The 19,423-nt window shown below is 47.9% G+C and overlaps 3 protein-coding genes across 16 annotated transcripts in view; 2 read left to right on the top strand and 1 right to left on the bottom strand.

Moving 5' to 3' along the window:
- PRUNE1 (prune exopolyphosphatase 1) overlaps positions 1–7,251 on the bottom strand; it is a 35,170-nt gene extending 27,919 nt beyond the window's left edge. Inside the window, exon 1 of one of the 2 annotated variants that reach the window (XM_053590750.1) lies at positions 6,922–7,251. In XM_053590750.1, coding sequence (XP_053446725.1) covers positions 6,922–6,960 — 39 coding nt within the window. In that variant the 5' untranslated portion in view covers positions 6,961–7,251. The remainder of the gene's footprint in view (positions 1–6,921) is intronic. The other variant, XM_053590749.1, reaches the window with a different exon arrangement.
- The window catches only part of SEMA6C (semaphorin 6C), a 314,549-nt gene that overhangs the window by 159,485 nt on the left and 135,641 nt on the right, over positions 1–19,423 (top strand). The window lies entirely within an intron of this gene.
- On the top strand, positions 8,296–18,717 carry MINDY1 (MINDY lysine 48 deubiquitinase 1). Of its 5 annotated transcripts, XM_053590728.1 has the most exons (11): positions 8,297–8,834; positions 11,614–11,699; positions 11,842–12,409; positions 13,086–13,143; positions 13,521–13,585; positions 14,100–14,258; positions 15,379–15,481; positions 16,122–16,264; positions 17,292–17,486; positions 17,787–17,939; positions 18,183–18,717. In XM_053590728.1, the coding sequence occupies exons 3-11, from the start codon at positions 11,957–11,959 to the stop codon at positions 18,261–18,263; spliced, it is 1,410 nt and encodes a 469-aa protein (XP_053446703.1). In that variant the 5' UTR covers positions 8,297–8,834; positions 11,614–11,699; positions 11,842–11,956; the 3' UTR covers positions 18,264–18,717. The 5 variants fall into 5 exon arrangements, with proteins under 5 accessions (XP_053446702.1, XP_053446703.1, XP_053446704.1 ...); XM_053590727.1 differs by having other exon boundaries at positions 8,296–8,834; positions 11,614–12,409; XM_053590729.1 differs by lacking the exons at positions 8,297–8,834; positions 11,614–11,699 and having other exon boundaries at positions 12,006–12,140; positions 12,251–12,409.

Genomic DNA, 19,423 nt, shown 5'->3' with positions numbered 1-19,423 from the left:
TGCTCACTATCTTTTCATGGCCTAACCCTTAATATGTCTCCCTAACCCTTAACATAAACTTATGATTAAGGTGACGACATACCTTACTGTTTCAATTGGCACATTTTGTGAACAAAAAGGGGCGCTCTTAATGATTATGCTGGAGAAAACTAGAACTGACCTGGGCAACCTGGGTGTATGGCTACCCAGTGTACATGACACAATTTTCCTCTTCATTTAGGAAAAACACGTGTTAACTCTTAACCCCCACACCATCCTCACCAGCTGAAAGCACAAGCCAAACAACCTCAGTTTCCTGACCATCAGAGAAAAAGAGTTTAGGGAAAATATAGCTATACTTAGCAGCATGAAGAAACCTGAGCTGCCAATGGAAGAAATACAATTTGAGAGCAACAAGTAAATAAGTATAAACTTTTTACCTTAAAAAAAAAAAAAACAGGCCAGGTGTGGTGGCTTATGCCGGTAATCCTAGCACTCTGGGAGACCAAGTCAGGTGGCTTGCCTGAGGTCACAGGTTCAAGACCAGGCAAAGCAAGAGTGAAACCCCCATCTATAAAAATAGCCGGGCGTGGTGGCGGGCACCTGTAGTCCCAGCTACTTGGGAGACTTTGGCAAGAAGATGGCTTGAGCCCAAGAATCTGAGGTTGCTATGAGCTGTGATGTCAGGACACTCTACTGAGGGCAACACGTGAGACTCAGTCCCCCCTCCCCCCAAAAAAAGGGCTGAGCATGGTAGCCTGTAATCCTAGCACTCTGCAAAGCCAGGCAGGTGAATTGCCTGAGTTTAGGAGTTCAAGATCAGCCTGAGCTAGGGTGAAACCGCCTCTAAAAATAGCCAGGCTTCATGGTGGGCGCTTGTAGTTTCAGCTACTTGGGAGGGTGAGGCAAGAGAATCACTTAAGCCCAAAAGTTTGAGGTTGCTGTGAGCTGTGACACCACCGCACTCTACCAAGGGCAACACAGTGAGACTCTGTCTAAAAAAAAAAACACCTATAATCCTAGCACTCTGAGAGGTGGATTGCTTGAGCTCAGAAGTTCAAGACCAGCCTAAGCAAGAGTGACACCCTGGTGATGTGGCAGGCGCCTATAGTCCCAGTTGCTCAGGAGGCTGTGGCAAAGAGGATCACTGAGCCCAAGAGTATTTTTTTTTTTTAGCTTTTTTTTTTTTTTGGAGACAAGAGTCTCATTATATCACCTTGGTAGAGTGCTGTGCCATCACAGCTCACAGCAATCTCAAACTCTTGGGCTTAAGTGATTCTCTTGCCTCAGCTACCCAAGTAGGTGGGACTACAGGTGCCTGCCACAACACCTGGCTATTTTTTTTTTTTTTTTTTGTAGAGACCGAGTCTCACTGTACCGCCCTCAGGTAGAGTGCCATGGCGTCACACGGCTCACAGCAACCTCTTAACTCTTGGGCTTACGCGATTCTCTTGCCTCAGCCTCCCCAGCAGCTGGGACTACAGGCGCCCGCCACAACGCCCGGCTATTTTTTGATTGCAGTTTGGCCGGGGCTGCGTTTGAACCCGCCACCCTCGGCATATGGGGCTGGCGCCCTATTCACTGAGCCACAGGCGCCGCCCGTCACACCTGGCTATTTTTTTGTTGTAGCTGTCACTGTTGTTTGACAGGCCCAGGCCAGGCTGGAGCACGCCAGCCTTAGTGTATGTGGCCAGAGCCCTAGGAGTTTCTGAGGTTGCTGTGAACTATGATGCCACAGCACTTTGCCCAGGGTGACAGAGTGCAAGTCTGTCTCAAAAAAAAAAAAAAAAAGAAGGGCGGCGCCTGTGGCTCAAGGAGTAGGGCGCTGGTCCCATATGCCGGAGGTGGCGGGTTCAAACCCAGCCCCGGCCAAAAAATAAAAAATAAAAAAAAAAGAAAAAGAAAAAGAAAAAACCTAAAAAACAAAAAACAACCCACTGGTTGAAAGGCAACTATGGTCTGATAACTACTGTACGAAATAGTTAATGAAGGAGAGAAAAAAAACAAGAGAAAGAGCCAGCCAGAGACAAACCCCCTCATCAGAGAAAATGCAAATGATACTGATGTCAGGACTGCAAATTCCAGCTCTGGGTTTCTGCTTCATGCCTGAAAAGTGCACACAATATAGGCAGTCCCTGAGTTATAAACATCCGACTGATGTAGAACTCCCACTTACAAATGGAGGCTATTGCAGATAATAGGTAAATATACCTGTTCCAACTTAACATACCAGTTTAATAAGAACAAATCTGCAGAATCTATCTTATTTGTAACCCGGGGACTGCCTGCACCTTATTCAAAGGCTCCTAGATGAACACCTAAACTGCAGTGCAGCCCCACTCTGAAGCACAGATTTCTCTTCCCTTGAAGTGAAAGATGAGTCATCATGATCAGAACCTTTAGTTATAAAAAATGGAACATCCCATTGTCTTCTGGCAGAAAATTTCTCTGGTTACAAATGCTAAAAATAGGGCAGCACCTGTGGCTCAGTGAGTAGGGTGCAGGCCCCATATACGGAGGGTGGTGGGTTTGAACTTGGCCCCAGCCAAACTGCAACAAAAAATAGCCAGTTGTTATGGCGGGTGCCTGTAGTCCCAGCTACTCAGGAGGCTGAGGACAGAGAATCACCTAAATCCAAGAGCTGGAGGTTGCTGTGAGCTGTGACACCACAGTACTCTACCCAGGGTGAAAAAGTGAGACTCTGTCTCTAAAAAAAAAAAAAAAATGGAAAAAAAAAAAGCTAAAAATATGGTAGCAAAAGACTTGGCTGAATTATCAGCTGTCTCTATCCTGTACAAAAGCCAAGCATTTATAATTCCCTGGAAGTTATAATTAAACTACAGTTTAACAGGGACATTCAAACTTACGAGTGTTATCTGTCTAAATCATGTCTCTCTTTAGAAAAGAAACATAACAGGGTAGCCTCTGAGGAAATGGATGGGGAGGAGAGCAGAAAAAGGATCTTTATCTTTTTCATTTCATACCCTTTTTATGAAATTTTTCTTTTCTTTTCTTTTTGGAGACAGACTCACTTTGTTGCCCTCAGTAGAGTATGGTCACATCATAGCTCACAGCAACTTCAAACTCAGGCTCAAGCGATTCTCTTGTCTCAGCCTTTGTTTTTTTTTTTTTTTTGTTTTTTTTTGAGACAGAGCCTTAACTGTCAGCCTAGGTAGAGTGCCGTGGCATCACAACTCACAGCAACCTTCAACTCGTGGGCTCAAGCAATTTTCCTGCCTCCGCCTCCCAAGTACAGGCGCCTGCCACAATGCCCGGCTATTTTTTGGTTGCAACCATCATTGTTATTTGGCGGCCAGGGCTGGATTCGAACGCACCAGCTCAAGTGTATGTGGCTGGCGCCTTAGCCGCTTGAGCCACAGGTGCCGAGCCAGGACAAATTGCCTCAGCCTTTCAAGTAGCTAGAACTACATGTGTCTGCCACAAAGCCCGGCTAATTTTAGAAATGAGGTCTTGCTTTAGCTCAGGCTCAGGCTAGTCTCGAACCTGTAAGCTCAGGCAATCCATCTGCTTTGGCCTCCCAGTATGCTAGGATTACAGGCATGAACCACCACTCTTGACCTGTATTTAAAATTTTTCATTTTAGGGCGGCGCCTGTGGCTCAGTGAGCAGGGCACTCGCCCCATATACCGAGGGTGGCGGATTCAAACCCAGCCCCGGCCAAACTTCAACAACAACAAAAAATAGCCGGGCCTTGTAGCGGGCACCTGTAGTCCCAGCTACTCGGGAGGCTGAGGCAGGAGAATCGCCTAAGCCCAGGAGTTGGAGGTTGCTGTGAGCTGTGTGACGCCACGGCACTCTACAGAGGGCAATAAAGTGAAACTCTGTCTCTACAAAAAAAAAAAAAAAAAAATTTTCATTTTAGGCTCCGCGCCTGTTGCTCAAGCGGCTAAGATGCCAGCCACATATGCCTGAGCTGGCGGGTTCAAATCCAGCCACGGCCCACCTGACAATGACGGCTGCAACCAAAAAATAGCCAGGCATCGTGGTGGGCGCCTATAATCCCAGCTACTTGTGAGGCAGAGGCAAGAGAATCGCTTGAGCCCAGGAGCTGGAGGTTGCTGTGAGCTGTGATGCCACCGCACTCTACCCAGAGTAACAGCTTGAGGTTCTGTCTCAAGAAAAAAAAATAAAAAATTTTCATTTTGTGCGCTTACTACTTCTATAATTAAAAGCAATCTAAGGTGGTAAGGTAGCTCCTGTGGTTCAGTGAGTAGGGCGCCAGCCCCATATACCAAGGGTGCAAACCCAGCCCCGGCCAAACTGCGACAATAAAATAGCCAGGTGTTGTGGTGGGCACCTTTAGTGCCAGCTACTCAGTAGGCTGAGGCAAGAGAATTGCCTAAGCCCAAGAGCTGGAGGTTGCTGTGAGTTGTGATGCCACAGTACTCTACCGAGGGCGACAAAGTAAAACTCTGTCTCTAAAAACAAAAAAAGCAACCTAGACTGTTCCTTATTGGAGCAGTTTGCTCTCAGTTATCTTTGAGAGTGAACTATACTTTCTGGACTTTCTTTAATAAGTGACCTTGTTTTGTGCATGACCATGTGCTCAAATAAAATAAAAATTTAGGACCAGAAACAGTGGCTCACACCTGTAATCTTAGCACTCTGGCAGGCCAAGGCGGGTGGATCACTTGAGCTCACAAGTTCCAGACCATCCTGAGCAAGAGTGAGACCCTGTCTCTAAAAAATAGCTGGTGTTATGGAATGTGCATATAGTCCCAGATCCTCGGGGGGCTGTGACAAGAGGATTGCTTGAATCCAACAGTTTGAGGTTGCTGTGAGCTGTGATGCTATAGCACTGTAGTAAGGGTAACAAAGTGAGACTCTGTCTCAAAAAAAAAAAAAATTTAAGGCCAGGTGCGCTCATGCCTTTAATCCTAGCGTTCTGGGAGGCTGAGGCCAGTGGATTGCCTGAGCTCATGACTTTTGAGACCAGCCTGAGCAAGGGCAAGACACCATCTGTACTAAAAATGAAAAGCTGAGGCAAGAGGATTGCTTGAGCCCAAGAGTGTTTTATGATGCCATGGTACTCTACCCAGGGCAACAACACAACAAAAAATTTATCTGTTTATTTATTTATCTATTTTCTCATTTCTTCAGACCCTTGGGAGGCTGTGTGATCATGAGAGTTCTAAGATTCAATCTCAGCTTTATAAGATCATAAGTTTAAAAGGAAGATGTTTATAGCTGGGCATTGTGGTGGACGCCTGTAGTCCCAGCTACTTGGGAGGCTGAGGTAAGAGAATCGCCTAAGCCCAGGAGTTGGAGGTTGCTGTGAGCTGTGACACGGTGGCATTATACCGAGAGTGATAAAGTGAGACTGTCTCTAAAAAAAAAAAAAAGATGTCTAGATCTTGCTCCTTGGGAGACAAATGCAAGGGGGGATACCAGCAACACTAGAAAAATCACTATTTTTCCAGCTTCATATTGCTGTAGAGCAGTGGTTGTCAACCTTCCTAATGCGGTCCTTTAATCCTTTAATACAGTTCCTGTGGGTTGCGCCCACAGGTTGAGAACTGCTGCTGTAGAGGATATACTGTTACCTGTGTGGTGGGGGAAGGCTCTGGAAGGCACATGCTGGAGAGCAGATGCATGCAAAGAAATTCTATTTGCTGAGATTTCAGGTCCCAGGACTACCAAATAGTGAAAAAATCTGCTTATCTCTTAGAATGGTGACACAAAAACTCAACTTTGGATCCTCCAATGAGCTCCCTGTGGTGGAATCAGAAGTAATAAAAAAGAATTGGCTTCATATTGCCTTATGCAGTGAAACAACTTCCCCAAATTTGTTTTTCACAAGGAGATACTTGATGTCATTGGTTTTAAAATTGAACTTCACCTTAAATCAATATAAGGACATACATTTATCCCAGCACCTGAGTCTATAGCAGTAATTAGGTGACTTAGGATTTGTTAAAGACCAGAAACTATCTCCCTGGGGAATTTGTGCAGTTTTATTTAAAAAGCAAGGCACAGTCAGCCATCTGTGTAGGTTTTCTTCTGGGGCTGTGTAACTCAAAAGTAATGGGCCTGGTGACTTCTTTGGAGTCCCTCTCTGCCTAGAGCTGCTAACTGGAGATACAGCCTAATGCCTCATAATCAGTCAGCAGGGCTGGGTGAGTCCACAGGGCCAGGAGAGCCCCAGAAAACAAGCCAGAAAGCATTCGGAAGTCATGTTTTTGGTTTTGATTATGAACACACTTTGTCGTATCCCTTCCAAGCAAGAGATTTCTACGGGATTTATGAGCGTTACGGGCAAGGGGGAAACCTGGAGGTAAAGGAATATTGTCGGTTAACAAATACGCTCGATGTATTCCGTATTTGGCTGAAAGAAGCTGATCTAAAATAAACCACGATGACCACCTCTCATCTAGAAATGAGTCTGATCCCACAGAGGGAACCGCTGTTCAGAAGAAACACTGCCAGAGCTCAGCTCCCTCCACAGCCTCAAGGGTCCGCGGGGGCCAGGGGGCCGGGGGGCCGAGGGTCTGCGGGGGCCAGGGGGCCGGGGGCCGAGGGGCAGCGAGCGGCGGGGCTGGGGGGGCTGGGGGAGCCAGAGGGCAGCGAGCGGCGGGGCTGAGGGGCTGAGGGGCCGAGGGGCCGGGGGGCAGCGAGCGGCGGGGCAGGGGGGAAAGAAACGCGCGCGCTGCCTCAGCCTTCAGACTGAACCGACCCAGGACCCGGCAAACAGAAGAGCAAAGGCAGGAGCCAGACCAGGACTTCTCCCGGCCTGGAAGCCCCAAGCCCGGAGACTGCGCGGCAAGCTTGGTTCTCACTTCTCGCGTCTCATGCTCCAAGACTGATCAGACCCTCAAATCCCCTCCTCACAACTCGGTCCGTCGGGGCTCCCCACATCCCAAACCTTCGTTCCTCCTGCACCCCGAGCTCCATTCCTTACAATCACAGACAGAGATCCGTTACCTGCAGCGCAGTTCGACAACCCTGCAGGTAGTCCTCCATGGTGAAGCCCCAGCTATGCGGCCGCCCCTGCTAGAGGAGAGGCTTTACCCGGCGAATGCACCCCGCCCTGGACTTAAGGGCTGGAGGCCAGAGTCAGTAGGCAGGACTCGAACCCGCCACGCGGTGATTAGGCCTCCGAGCCCAGGAGGAAGTGCGTAAGCTAGCAAACCCGGAACCCAACGTCGCCCCGCCCCTAGCGGCAGGGGCGGAGTTCTGCACCCAGAGACTCCTGGGAATCTTTCCTGAGATGTGAAGGTGGGCGTGGCGCAGGGCGCCGTAGGAAACGCAGTACCGTACCTGTGGAGTGGTACAGACCGTGGAGGAAAAGAGAATTTTCGGAGAGATCGCTCATTGGGTTTATTTATTTATTTTTAGCAGACAAAAATAAGAGAGCATTTACATATAAATGCGTGCGTGTCACAGTACCCCATTTTTGCGGCATCTTAACTTTCCCTTTCAGAGCAGGCTGAGTGTAGCATGTTTACATATATTACATTGGGCATCTGGTTGACATCTTAAACTACACATGGCTAAAAAGATCTTCATCTTCCTTTCTCTGATTCTGTCCTTTGCCAGACCCATTGCCACAAATGTTGTGGTCGTCAATGCTAGAAAGAATAATCTTTGACCCCTTTTTTAAATACCTACAGTCTCCTGATCACTCCTGCTGCTTCCTTTACAACTCTGTAGCCTGTTTTTGCTACAGCCTCTGCAAATATCTTCTTACTCCTTTCTTGGATGGTTGTCACTGTCTCCTTGACGCCTCTCTCCATCCCTCCTCAATTGTTTCAACTGCCCTTTGAAGCTTTCAGAGTTCCTTTAAGTTTCGTCCTGTGGCAGCCCTTTAAGTAGAATGTAGCTAGCTTCCAACTTCCCTTAACTGCCACTTTCCAGCCCCAGGGTAGTGCAGAGTACTGCAGATAAATGGACCCTCATTGTCAAATGTCTCCTTATTTATTAATCTATCCCTTCATTTCCTACCATCCATCTCACACTAGCTTTTCAAATCTCTTGCTTGCTCTGCTACTTTTTTCCCTACTATGTGCTCTTGTCCCAGAGCCTGAGACTTCTTCCACTCCCAAATTCCCAACCAGTTTCATTTTTAGACTTAAAAAATGATGTAGCAAGGACTTGGAAAGGAGCCTTCTGAGGGTTCCAGAGGGAAAGAAGTAGAATTTTTTAACGGTAAATGATTAAATAAACAAATATCCTGCTCTTTGGCCCTGCCTGTGTGGATCCACAGCAACTGACTGTCATACGCAGGGAGAAAGCCCAGCTAGGCAGCTGCTGCTGTCCAGCCCTGCTCCTCCCCATTTAGCAAGGGCACTTGCTCTTCCCTGTTCTCACCAGAGAGGCACAAGCACTCTGTCCTTTCCAGAGGCAGGCGGAGGGAAGAGAAAGGGTCTGTTGTTTTTCTCTCCCTCTCTGCTGATCACCAAGCTGCTGACTGAGCCAGAAAGTCCTGATGGAAATCCACCAGTGCTGAGCAGGCCCCTCCTCCTGCAGGGAGCTTGTCCTTGACTAATTTTGCTTCGTCTGGATGGAAAAAAGAGAGAGAAAAAAGAAAAACCACAAACTTCCTTTGAAAGCGAGCTCCTTATCAGGGCCTGGACTCTGGGACTCAAGGATTCTGAAGACACTCTAAGACTGGGAGCACCCTATCTGCCCTCCCATCCTCCAATGACCCCAACACTGGGCGTAAGTCCGGAAGTGGTCACAACCCAGCCGGGAGTGCCACTGGTAAACCTGTATAAACCTGTCTAAGCCTTGGTGTGGACAGCTGGCAGCTCCCGTCATTGTACCCACTTCCCCTTACCCGATTGCCAGAGCTGAACCCTTCTTCTCCATCTTGGAACAGCACCCACTTCTTTAAGGTACAAACTTTGTTTTACCCATCGTCTTCACTTCTTCTTCCATGATTGTTTTTCCATTTCCTCTCCAGCTCTGTGGAGTTGACACCTGACTGTCCTCCCACCTTTGGTCTCTGCAAGTCTGAGGGCTTGAAGGAGCTAAGGCAGGAAGAAATGTAAAGGGGGATCTGCTGGGTCCCTTCATTTCCTCCTCTTCATAAGACCCTCCCCTCTCCTTGTTAGCCGTAGACAGGGCAACCAGGTGGCGTTTAACTTATGCTAAGGGGAAAATCGTGAAGATTTGGGTCAGACTGAGTGAGAGGTGACTGGGAATGGGGCAGTAGGAGTTGAGGGGAGAGGAGGGCTACTGGAGGAGGAGTGTCTTCCTGAAGCTACTATACCTATTTTGTGTGCTCGTGGCTATTTACTGCCATTGATTAGGGAGGGGTCAGGGTAAGAGAGGGGGAGAAATTAAACTATTAATAGAAATTGTGTTTCTATTAAATTTTCATTCCCTCACCTACCATCATAGGATAATTCTGGCTGGAGAAAAAATGCGGGACTTGAGAAACTGAGAAAACAGGAGGAAAAGAACGAAATCCTGGTGTGAGCACCCTTCCCACTGTGAAATACTTTGTGCCCTCCCTGCCAGGAATGTGCCATGCAGTATGGAAACCCTCTGGTGTTTTTCCTGCCCCTGGCTCTTAAGACTTAGCCCACTTAGCTCTGGCCATTTTCTCTGAGACCCCACTGCCTTGGGTGTCCAGCTCCTGTTTCTTGTGGCTCAACCCACTAGCCAGCTAGCGGCCCAACCCCTGCTTAATTATGGATCATTTCTGGCACTGGACAGAAAAGAAAAGAGCCCTGTTTTTCTCTAAGCTTTTTTTTTTTTTTTAACTTTCCCAGGTACTGGCATCTGCTTTAAGGTTCAATCTAGGTGTCATTAGGGAAAGGAGGAAGAAAGGAGAGAGATAGAGAAAAAAAAGATATAAGGCCTGCAGGCAACTTTTGCTACTCTGATTCTTTTTTTCTTTTTCTTTCTTTCCTAACCACTAGATGACTAGGGAGCTACTCTGATTCTAAATTAACAGCATGTAAATGATATGCAGCTAGCATAAATTATATTTGATTCAGGAGGATGATGAATTTGGGTGACTAGGCTTATTTTATTTCAGTAACTTTAATGTTCCTCATCCTCACTACCTAGGCCTTTCCAAACCCCAAATTTCTGTAGATTTACAAGAAGGAAGGATCGTCTTAGGTTAGGAGGAAGGTAAAGAAAAGACACAATTTCTATTAATAGTTTAATTTCTCCCTGTCTCTTACCCTGACTAAAGAGAGGTAAGAAGGGTTAAAGAGATTGAAGGGAGATGTTTTCTAGGATTTGTGTTTTTTTAATCATTTATTGTCTACATTGTTAATTAAATCTGCCTTAATGCTTACTACTGATACAGAGCAGGTTAAAAAGGTCTGCTGTTCAGGTGGCTCCTGTGGCTCAAGGAGTAGGGCGCCGGTCCCAGATGCCAGAGGTAGCTGGTTCAAACCTAGCCCTGGCCCAAAAAAAAAAAAAAGGTCTGCTGTTCACATCTCATTGGGAACAGACATAAAGAATATAGGTAGGTGATTGTAGAGAGAATATTTTTTATGTAAATCAGTAATCATCATTTTCCTATTCCATGTGAATAGTGAACAAGAGACTATTGCTGGGTTTAGGTAGTTTTTGGAAAAAAGAGAAACTGAAGAGAGGTTGCTGTTTCAATTCTAGCTGTCAAGAGGAGCTCCCTAGAAGTTGTGGGGTGGCTCAGCGCCCATAGCACAGTGGTTACGGTGCCAGCCACATACAACGTGGGTGGCGGGTTTGAACCTGGCCCGGGCCAGCTATACAAAATATTTTTAAATTAGAAAAAAAAAAAAGAGGCTCGGCGCCTGTAGCACAGTGGTTATGGTGCCAGCCACATACACTGAAGTTGGCAGGTTCGAACCCAGCCTGGGCCAGCTAACCAACAATGACAACTGCAAAATAAAAATACAGCCCAGCGTTGTGGCAGGCACCTGTAATCCCAGCTACTTGGGAGGCTGAGGCAAGAGAATAGCTTAAGCCCAAGACTTTGAGGTTGCTATGAGCTGTGATGTCACAGCCCTCTACTGAGGTGACAAAGCGAGACTCTGTGTAACAGCAAAAAAAAAATGTTATGGGGAATGTTTTTTGTGTACCTAATCTGAAGTTACTTATCAAAACCCATCTCTGATTCAAGTCTCCCATGACCTGTGTTTCCCCTCTCCAGCCTATAGGAAGTCTTTTTTTTTTTTCAGTTTTTGGCCAGGGCTGGGTTTGAACCCACCACCTCTGGAGTATGGAGCCAGTGCCCTACTCCTTTGAGCCACAGGCGCCACACAGGAAGTCTGTTTTCAAGACCTACTTACTGTGGTTTGGGATTGTTGTAAGGTTGGGTAAAGTCCTCTGAGGAGAAAACTTCCACTTCCTCACCAGCATTTCACCTTTAGGGGCAGGATGCTGACTCTGCACCTCGGTAGGACTAGTTGGGCTCTTCACCCCACCCACTACTCCTCTTTCAGACTTGGACTGAGGCAGAGAGAAGGTACCCCCGAGGGTATAAGCAACCTGTGTGTGCTCAGGAAGTTCTGTGAAGGGGTAGGGTTTGGTATAGGGCACAGGGATTACCCCGTCTTGCCTGAGATGATGCCTATTAACAGGGTAAGCCAAAGAAAATTGTACTGATAACCATTGTTTGTTCCTCCATCCCTCTGTCTCTTCCTCATTCTTTATCATTACCTGTTGCAGGGAGGCTGAGTCCACCCATGTCTTCAGTCGTCCCTCCCAAGCCCAGAAGCATCTGGCCCTTGTTGGTCTCATCTGGTCACAGCAAGGTAAAAGTGGAAAGAGCTCAGCCGGGGAGCCTGGGACGATTCTGTTCACACAAGCTGAGAAAGACATGTGCTACCCGTAACCAGAGTGACTGCACAGACTATATTCCTTCTCTAAGACTTTTTGGGTTTGTCTTCTCTCCAGCCCAGTGTTATTCTTCTTATTGGATAAATCCTTCCTTTGACTATCAAGCCTGGTTTAGGCAAGTACCTGAGGTCAGTAAACACCCTCCGTGCCCCTTGGTTGACTCGTTTTGACCATGGAGCCCCTTCAGCCTGAGCACCTGGCCCCTAGTGAGGCCAGGACTGCAGAAGCAGTCACTCTCGAAAACCATGAGGTCCTGTCAGGACCAGGTGAGCACCCTCAGGACACGGATGCAAGAACTGCAAATGGAACGCCTGGGGAACAGGGGCCAGTAGACCAAGCTTTGCTGTCTTCTCAGGGTGAGAGTAACATTGAGTCCCCTCCACCTGAAGCTACCTCAAGTCTACCAGGTCCAACCCGTGTGACATTGCCTGAGGTGGAGACAGCAGGTGTGTGCTCTATATCCCAGGGGCTTCCTCAGTCCCCCAGGACCCGACAGCCTGAGCTAGACTTGTACTGCGTCAAGTGGATCCCCTGGAAGGGGGAACGTACACCCATCATCACCCAGAGCACTAACGGCCCTTGCCCTCTCCTTGCCATCATGAACATTCTCTTTCTTCAGTGGAAGGTAAGAGAGAGTTCAGATAAACGCTAGAAAATATTGGGAAATACTCTTCCCTGACTCATTTCATTGATCATCCTGATTTTCTCAAACTAGTCAAAAATTTTCAGATTACTCTTCCTAGTTCTCCAGCTTAAGTAAATAAGATATTTCTAAAAACAAAGCAAAGGCCGGCAAGGTGGCTCTGGAAGTCCAAGTCAGGTGGATCACTCCTGAGCTCAGGAGTTCAAGACCAGTCTGAGCAAGAGTGAGATTCTGTCTCTAAAAATAGCTGGGTGTCGTGGCAGGGGCTTGTAGTCCTAGCTACTCAGGAGGCTGAGCTGGGAAGATTGCTTGAACTAGGAGTTTGAGGTTGCTTCCATGGCACTCTACCCAGGGTAACAGAGTGAGACTCTGCCTCAAAAAAAAAAAAAAAAAAAAAAAAAAAATTAGTTAAAAAAATAAATAAACAAATAAAAAGAAATATAATAAAAACAAAGCAAAAAAAAAAAAAGATGTATCCTACTCTTGTATCTCCTACTCCCTAGCAAATGGGAATTCCTCACAGATTTCACCTTCATCCCTTACTCCAGATGCCTTTTCTTCCATCCTCACCCTATCAGTGGACCCCCACCCCCTTTCTGTGGGTCCCTGCTTCAGTGCTCTGTGAGGGAAAGCATACAGAGTCACCCTCTGCCTCCAGGTGAAGCTGCCCCCACAGAAGGAAGTGATCACATCGGATGAGCTCATGGCCCATCTTGGTGAGTGACTGGGCCTTGAAGAGGAATTACCCAAGGGGTTCCAGAGCTATCCACTTAGCCAGAAATCCAGACCATTGAGGGATCTCCATTTGGTGTTCTGTTGTGGCAAGGAGGGCAAAGATGAAAAGCAAAGGTCAAATTATCAGGAGTCCTGGCTTAAAATACCAATTATGCCCTTAGTGTTTGTTGTGACCTTAGGTGGGCCCTTCATCTTCATGAGCTTGTGCCTTCCTGTGAGATATAAAGGGTCTAGATTAGATGCTAAGGTCCTTTCCAGCTATGACATACATACTTCGGTGACATTACCCCAGGAGAAGAGGATGCTGAGCTTTTGGGGTAATTGGTGGAGTAAGTTGGTAAGAGATCTTGTCTTACAGGAAACTGCCTCCTGTCTATCAAGCCTCAGGAAAAGTCAGAGGGACTTCAGCTGAATTTTCAGCAGGTGAGGCAAAGGTCTGTGGACATAGGGGTTGGCAGGTTTATTAGGAGATACCCAGCAATATCAAGAGGAGCCTTTTTGCTAGTTTTTTAGAGGGTTCCTTGAACCGTGATTTCATTCTGCAAGAGGAGGAGGGTATGTCTTTTTCCTAGAAAATCATGTTCTTAGCCGGGCGTTGTGGTGGGTGCCTGTAGTCCCAGCTACTCAGGAGGCTGAAGCAAGAGAATCATTTAAGCCCAAGAGTTTGAGGTTGCTGTGAGCTGTGACGCTACGGCACTCTACCCAGGGCGACAGCTTGAGAGTCTATCTCAAAAAAATAAAAAGAAAAGAAAAGAAAAGAATGTTCATTTATGTGAGATAGAAAGGGGTTGAAGCAAGGGAGGAATAGAATGGCTTATAAGAGAATCAGGAAAGAAAAGCAATAGGATTAATTTTTTTTTTTTTTTAAGAAGTGGGAGTGGTGTGGTGGGAGAGAAGGCCAGAATTCCTATCATTTTTTTTTTTTTTTTGTCCCCAGAATGTGGATGATGCAATGACAGTGCTGCCTAAATTGGCCACTGGTCTAGACGTCAACGTGCGGTTCACAGGTGTCTCTGATTTTGAGTACACGCCTGAGTGCAGCGTCTTTGACCTGCTGGGCATACCTCTGTACCATGGCTGGCTTGTTGACCCACAGGTGAGAGTGGGAGGGGCCCCGTGAGATGCTTAGGCAAATGTTCATGGAGTAGACGTTGGGAGGTAGACGTTAGATTGCCTTGGGAAGGAAAGAAGGATTAGAGACTGGACCCGATATAGAATTCTTTGAATTTTAATCTTTTTTTTTTTTTTTTTTTTAAGCAGGGGATGACATTCAAATACAAGCAAACCACATGCAAATAGGATCAATTCTTTTTTTTTTGAGACAGAGCCTCAAGCTGTCACCCTGGGTAGAGTGCTATGGCATCACAGCTCACAGCAACCTCCAACTCCTGGGCTCATGCGATCCTTCTGCCTCTGCCTCCCAAGTATCTGGGACTACAGGCACCTGCCACAACGCCCGGCTATTTTTTGGTTGCAGCAGTCGTTGTTTGGAGGCCCGGGCTGGATTTGAACCCGCCAGCTCAGGTGTATGTGGCTGGCCTTAGCCACTTGAGCCACAGGCGCCGAGCCGGATCAATTCTTTAGACATCAAAAGTTCAGGATAATTTCCTCATGGGGTTGCAATTCTTGTGGGCATGGTTTATTTCCTTCCTTAAAAAACCCCTCAGGCGGGCGGCACCTGTGGCTCAGTGAGCAGGGCGCCAGCCCCATATGCCGAGGGTGGCGGGTTCAAACCCAGCCCCGGCCAAACTGCAACCAAAAAATAGCCGGGTGTTGTGGCGGGCGCCTGTAGTCCCAGCTACTCGGGAGGCTGAGGCAGGAGAATCGCCTAAGCCCAGGAGTTGGAGGTTGCTGTGAGCTGTGTGATGCCATGGCATTCTACCGAGGGCAATAAAGTGAAACTCTGTCTCTACAAAAAAAAAAAAAAAAGCCCTCAGGCTTGGCGCCAGCCACATACACCTGAGCTGGAGGGTTCAAATCCAGCCTGGGCCTGCCAAACAACAATGACAACTACAAGCAAAAAATAGCCAGGCATGTGGTGGGCACCTGTAGTCCCACTACCTGGGAGGCTGAGGCAAGAGAACTGTTTAAGCCCAAGAGTTGGAGGTTGTTGTGAGCAACCATGGTACTCTACTAAAGGCAACATAGTGAGACTCTGTCTCAAAAAAAAAAAAACAACCCTCAATCTGTACTACTCCACCCTGCTTCCCCTGTAGAGTCCCGAGGCTGTGTGTACAGTGGGGAGACTGAGTTACAACCAGCTGGTAGAGAAGATCATCACCTGCAAACACTCCAGTGATACCAACCTTGTGACAGAAGGTGACATCCCCTCCCCTCCCATGCCTATCAGGTGGCCGGAATTATGGCCACTTAAAGTTACTGTCCGTGGTCTGTCATCTCCCACTAGAATGTAAACTCCACAAGAGGGGTTGAGGGAGCTTGTCTAGTTCACTGATGTGTCCCCAGGGCATAGTGCGTGCCTGGCTCAGGGTAGCTGCTCTAAGGGTATTTGTTTTTTTGGATTTTTTTGTTTGTTTGTTTTTGAGACAGAGTTTCCCTTTGTCACTCTTGGTGAAGTGCTATGGCATCATACCTCACAGCAACTTCAAACTCTTGGGTTCAAGCGATCCTCTTGCCTCAGCCCCCCAAGTAGCTGGGACTACAGGTACCGGCCACAACACCTGGCTATTTTCTAGAGATGGGGTCTTGCTCTGCTCTTACTCAGGCTGGTCTCAAACTCCTGAGCTGAAGCAATACACCAGCATTGGCCTCCCAGAGTGCTGGCATTACAGGCTTGCATCACCATAACCCCTATGGTTATTGCTGAATGAATGAATATAGCCATGCATCAAGGGATTTCAAAAGGTGGAACTGACTTCCAGGGCTCTTGATGGGGCTCTCAGGATGAACATTCCTATTTGAATTTAAACCAAACTTCCATTGTGTGCCCTTCTGGCAGGTCTGATTGCAGAACAGTTCCTGGAGACCACTGCAGCCCAGTTGACTTACCACGGACTGTGTGAGCTGACAGCTGCTGCCAAGGAGGGGGAACTTAGCGTCTTTTTCCGAAACAACCACTTTAGCACCATGACTAAGCACAAGGTGATGAGGGTTTGAGGACAGCAGGTTGGAACACCATCCTTTCCTCATGCCTTTTTCTCTGGGGTCAGTGTCAATCAGGATAAAGTAGATTAAGCCTTATTTTTCACTCATGTTGATGTCCACTGTGAATTGGCTACAGTTCTATCCCACACCATCTTCACTCTGGGACCTAGGCTGACAAAAGAGCCTTTATCTGGAACATATGAGCATGAAGGGAGAGATGGACATTGTACATTCACACTTGGTGCTTTTGCTTGGGAATGGCACACGTCATTTCTGCTTACGTTACACCAGCCAGAGCCAAATAGGGATGAGCCTGCATCAGCGGGACAGGCCAGTGTAGTCCTTTCTCAGAAAGGGGCAGTGGAATTTTTGAATAATACCAGTCTTCCGAAGTTATAAATTGCCAAAGCTTTCTAGGAACTAGCAGATGAAGGGGTCCCTGATTCTCAAAGGATTTATCCTGGTAGTCATAAGGCAAGTGAGAGAACCATGGAAAATGGGGGCACAAGATCTTGGGTGGCACCAGCCCCACGGACTCCAGGCTTGATCAAAATGATTTCCAGGCTTGGCACCTGTAGCCTAGGTTAGGCTGCCAGCCACATACACTGGAGCTGGCAGGTTTAAATCCAGCCTGGGCCAAACAATAGCTGGGCATTGTGGCGGGTGCCTGTAGTCCCAGCTACTTGGGAGGTTGAGGCAAGAGAATCGCTTGGCCCCAGGAGTTTGAGGTTGCTGTGAGCTGTGACGCCACGGTACTCTACCTGGGGTGGTAGCCTGAAACTCTGTCTCCAAAAAAGAAAAATGGCTTCCACACTCAAACCAAGTTGGACAAACACTCAGATATCCCTTTTGTCTCCCCAAGGCCACACATACTTATAAAGATCCACATGCCCACACTGACATGTCCCAGCCATCACACCAGCTGATCCAGGGGGTCTCAGACTGAGTATTGCAGATGATTTCTGGCAATAAATTGCCTCTGTCTCACCTGTCCCACTGATTAGCTCTGTTCTTTTCTTTGCAGAGTCATTTGTACCTACTGGTCACAGACCAGGGCTTTCTACAGGAAGAGCAAGTAGTGTGGGAGAGCCTGAACAATGTGGACGGAGACAGTTGCTTCTGTGACTCTGATTTTCATCTAAGTCACTCTCTGGGCAAGAGTCCTGGAGCAGAAGAAGGTGGGAGTGGCTCCCCAGAAAAACAGTTACAGGTAGACCAGGTATGTAGAGCCCTTGGGAAAGGTGCAGGGAACACATTTGCCTTAGAGGGCTTTATGCATATTGTTATCCAGAGACCACCACGTGACAGTCCATGCCCCTTCTCTCTCCATCACCCCCGGACCATCTCCTCACTTGGTACACATTCTGCCCCTTCTCTGGTACCACAAATGACGCACTTGGCTGCGTGTTTTACTCTCAAGGGAATAGATGCTAGAAAATTTGGAGAATGAGGAAAAACTGATTTGGATAGATATCCATCCCTCCAACCTTAGCTCACCTCACAACTCTGTTCTCTCTAGGACTACCTGGTTGCTTTGTCCCTGCAGCAACAGCAGCAGCCACAAAGCACACTGGGTCTTAGCGACTTGGAGCTGGCCCAGCATCTTCAGCAAGAGGAGTATCAGCAGCAGCACTCAGTGCAGCCCTTGCAAACATGGGCCCCATCGCTGCAGGTGAGCCTGCGGCGCTCTTCCCTTCCCTGTGTCCAGGGCACACCTTGTACTTTGGTCCAGAGCGCCCCTGCTTCCTCACTTACGTCTTCAGGGCTTCCTCTCTTGGGACCCCTCCCAGGTGCCCTCCCTTTCTTTCTCTCCCCACTCCCTCTCCTGATCCCTGACCCATTTTCTCCTTGACTCTCTGATCTCATGCTCTTCCAAAGTTGCTAGATGGATGACCAATTGTTAAATCCAACACAGGGCAGAGGAGCCACGTCTGGACGCCCGGCCGGGGAACGGCGGCCAAGGTTCAAGCACGAGTCAGACTGTGTCCTGCTGTAGCTCTGCCCCGTTGCCATGCTGAGCTGCCCCTTCTCTCAGAGGCGCTAACTTGTTTGCTTGCTCCCCAACCTCAACCCCTGAGGTGTGTAGGGTGACTTATTTATGGACTGTTGGGGACTAGAGCAGACAGTAAAAGCCAAGATCAGACTTAGTAAGGTGGTTGCCCTACATCCTGCTGCCTTCTCTTCTTCCCATCACGGCAACACTGAGATTAGTGGGGTAAGATTTCTGCTTCCCAGTTCCCTTTCTCAGAACAGTCACATGAATATAGAGACCCCGGCTCCAGGGCAAAGTTCCAGTCTGGAATGCACCCTCCTTCTATCCCTGACTGTGTGAGGGCTCAGGACTACCCAGCAGGCCTGTCTCCATTTGTTTCAGTGTTTGATTTGGGCTTCTAATCTCCATTATTTGTAATACCCCTCTAAGGTATTTGGAAATAAAACTTCTTTCCTGAGATCTGTTGTTTATCTTAGGGTTAAGTATTTGACCAGTTGAAGAATACAAAAAGGGGGAGGAGGGTACAGAGGTAGAAGGAGGTTGCCTATCATTCTTAATAGACCCAGTGGAGGAACCAAAGCCTGCTTTTCTTTTTTTTTTTTTTTTTGTAGTTTTTGGCCAGGGCTGGGTTTGAACCCGCCACCTCCGGCGTATGGGGCCAGCGCCCTACCCCTTTGAGCCACAGGCGCGGCCCGAGCCTGCTTTTCTTCTTTCTTTCTGTTTTTTTTTTTGAGACTAAGTCTAACCCAGTTACCCTTGGTAGAGTACCCTGCAGGCATCATCATGGCTCAGAGCAATCTCCATTCTTGGGCTCAAGAGATCCTCTTTCCGGGTGGCACCTGTGGCTCAGTCGGTAGGGCGCCTGCCCCATATACCAAGGGTGGTGGGTTCAAACCCGGCCCCGGCCAAACTGCAACCAAAAAATAGCCCGGCGTTGTGGTGGGTGCCTGTAGTCCCAGCTACTTGGGAGGCTGAGGCCAAAGAATCGCTTAAGCCCAGGAGTTGGAGGTTGCTGTGAGCTGTGTGAGGCCACGGCACTCTACCGAGGGCCATAAAGTGAAACTCTGTCTCTACAAAAAAAAAAAAAAGAAGAGATCCTCTTTCCTCTCAGCCTCCCAAGTAGCTGGGACTACAGGTGCCTGCCCCAACACTCAACTAGTTTT

Source organism: Nycticebus coucang, chromosome 5 (assembly GCF_027406575.1).
Source record: "Nycticebus coucang isolate mNycCou1 chromosome 5, mNycCou1.pri, whole genome shotgun sequence".
NCBI classification, from domain to species: Eukaryota; Metazoa; Chordata; class Mammalia; order Primates; family Lorisidae; genus Nycticebus; species Nycticebus coucang.
The sequence above is the reverse complement of the archived record's forward strand: the minus strand, read 5'-3'. Positions and strand labels throughout refer to the sequence as shown.

Excerpts from the sequence above, each read along its gene's own strand:
- MINDY1 (XM_053590727.1), top strand. The coding sequence starts at position 11,957 with ATGGAGCCCCTTCAGCCTGAGCACCTGGCCCCTAGTGAGGCCAGGACT. Across the intron at positions 13,144-13,520 it reads TGAGCTCATGGCCCATCTTG|GAAACTGCCTCCTGTCTATC; the intron begins GTGAGTGACTGG and ends CTTGTCTTACAG. Across the intron at positions 13,586-14,099 it reads TTCAGCTGAATTTTCAGCAG|AATGTGGATGATGCAATGAC; the intron begins GTGAGGCAAAGG and ends TTTTGTCCCCAG.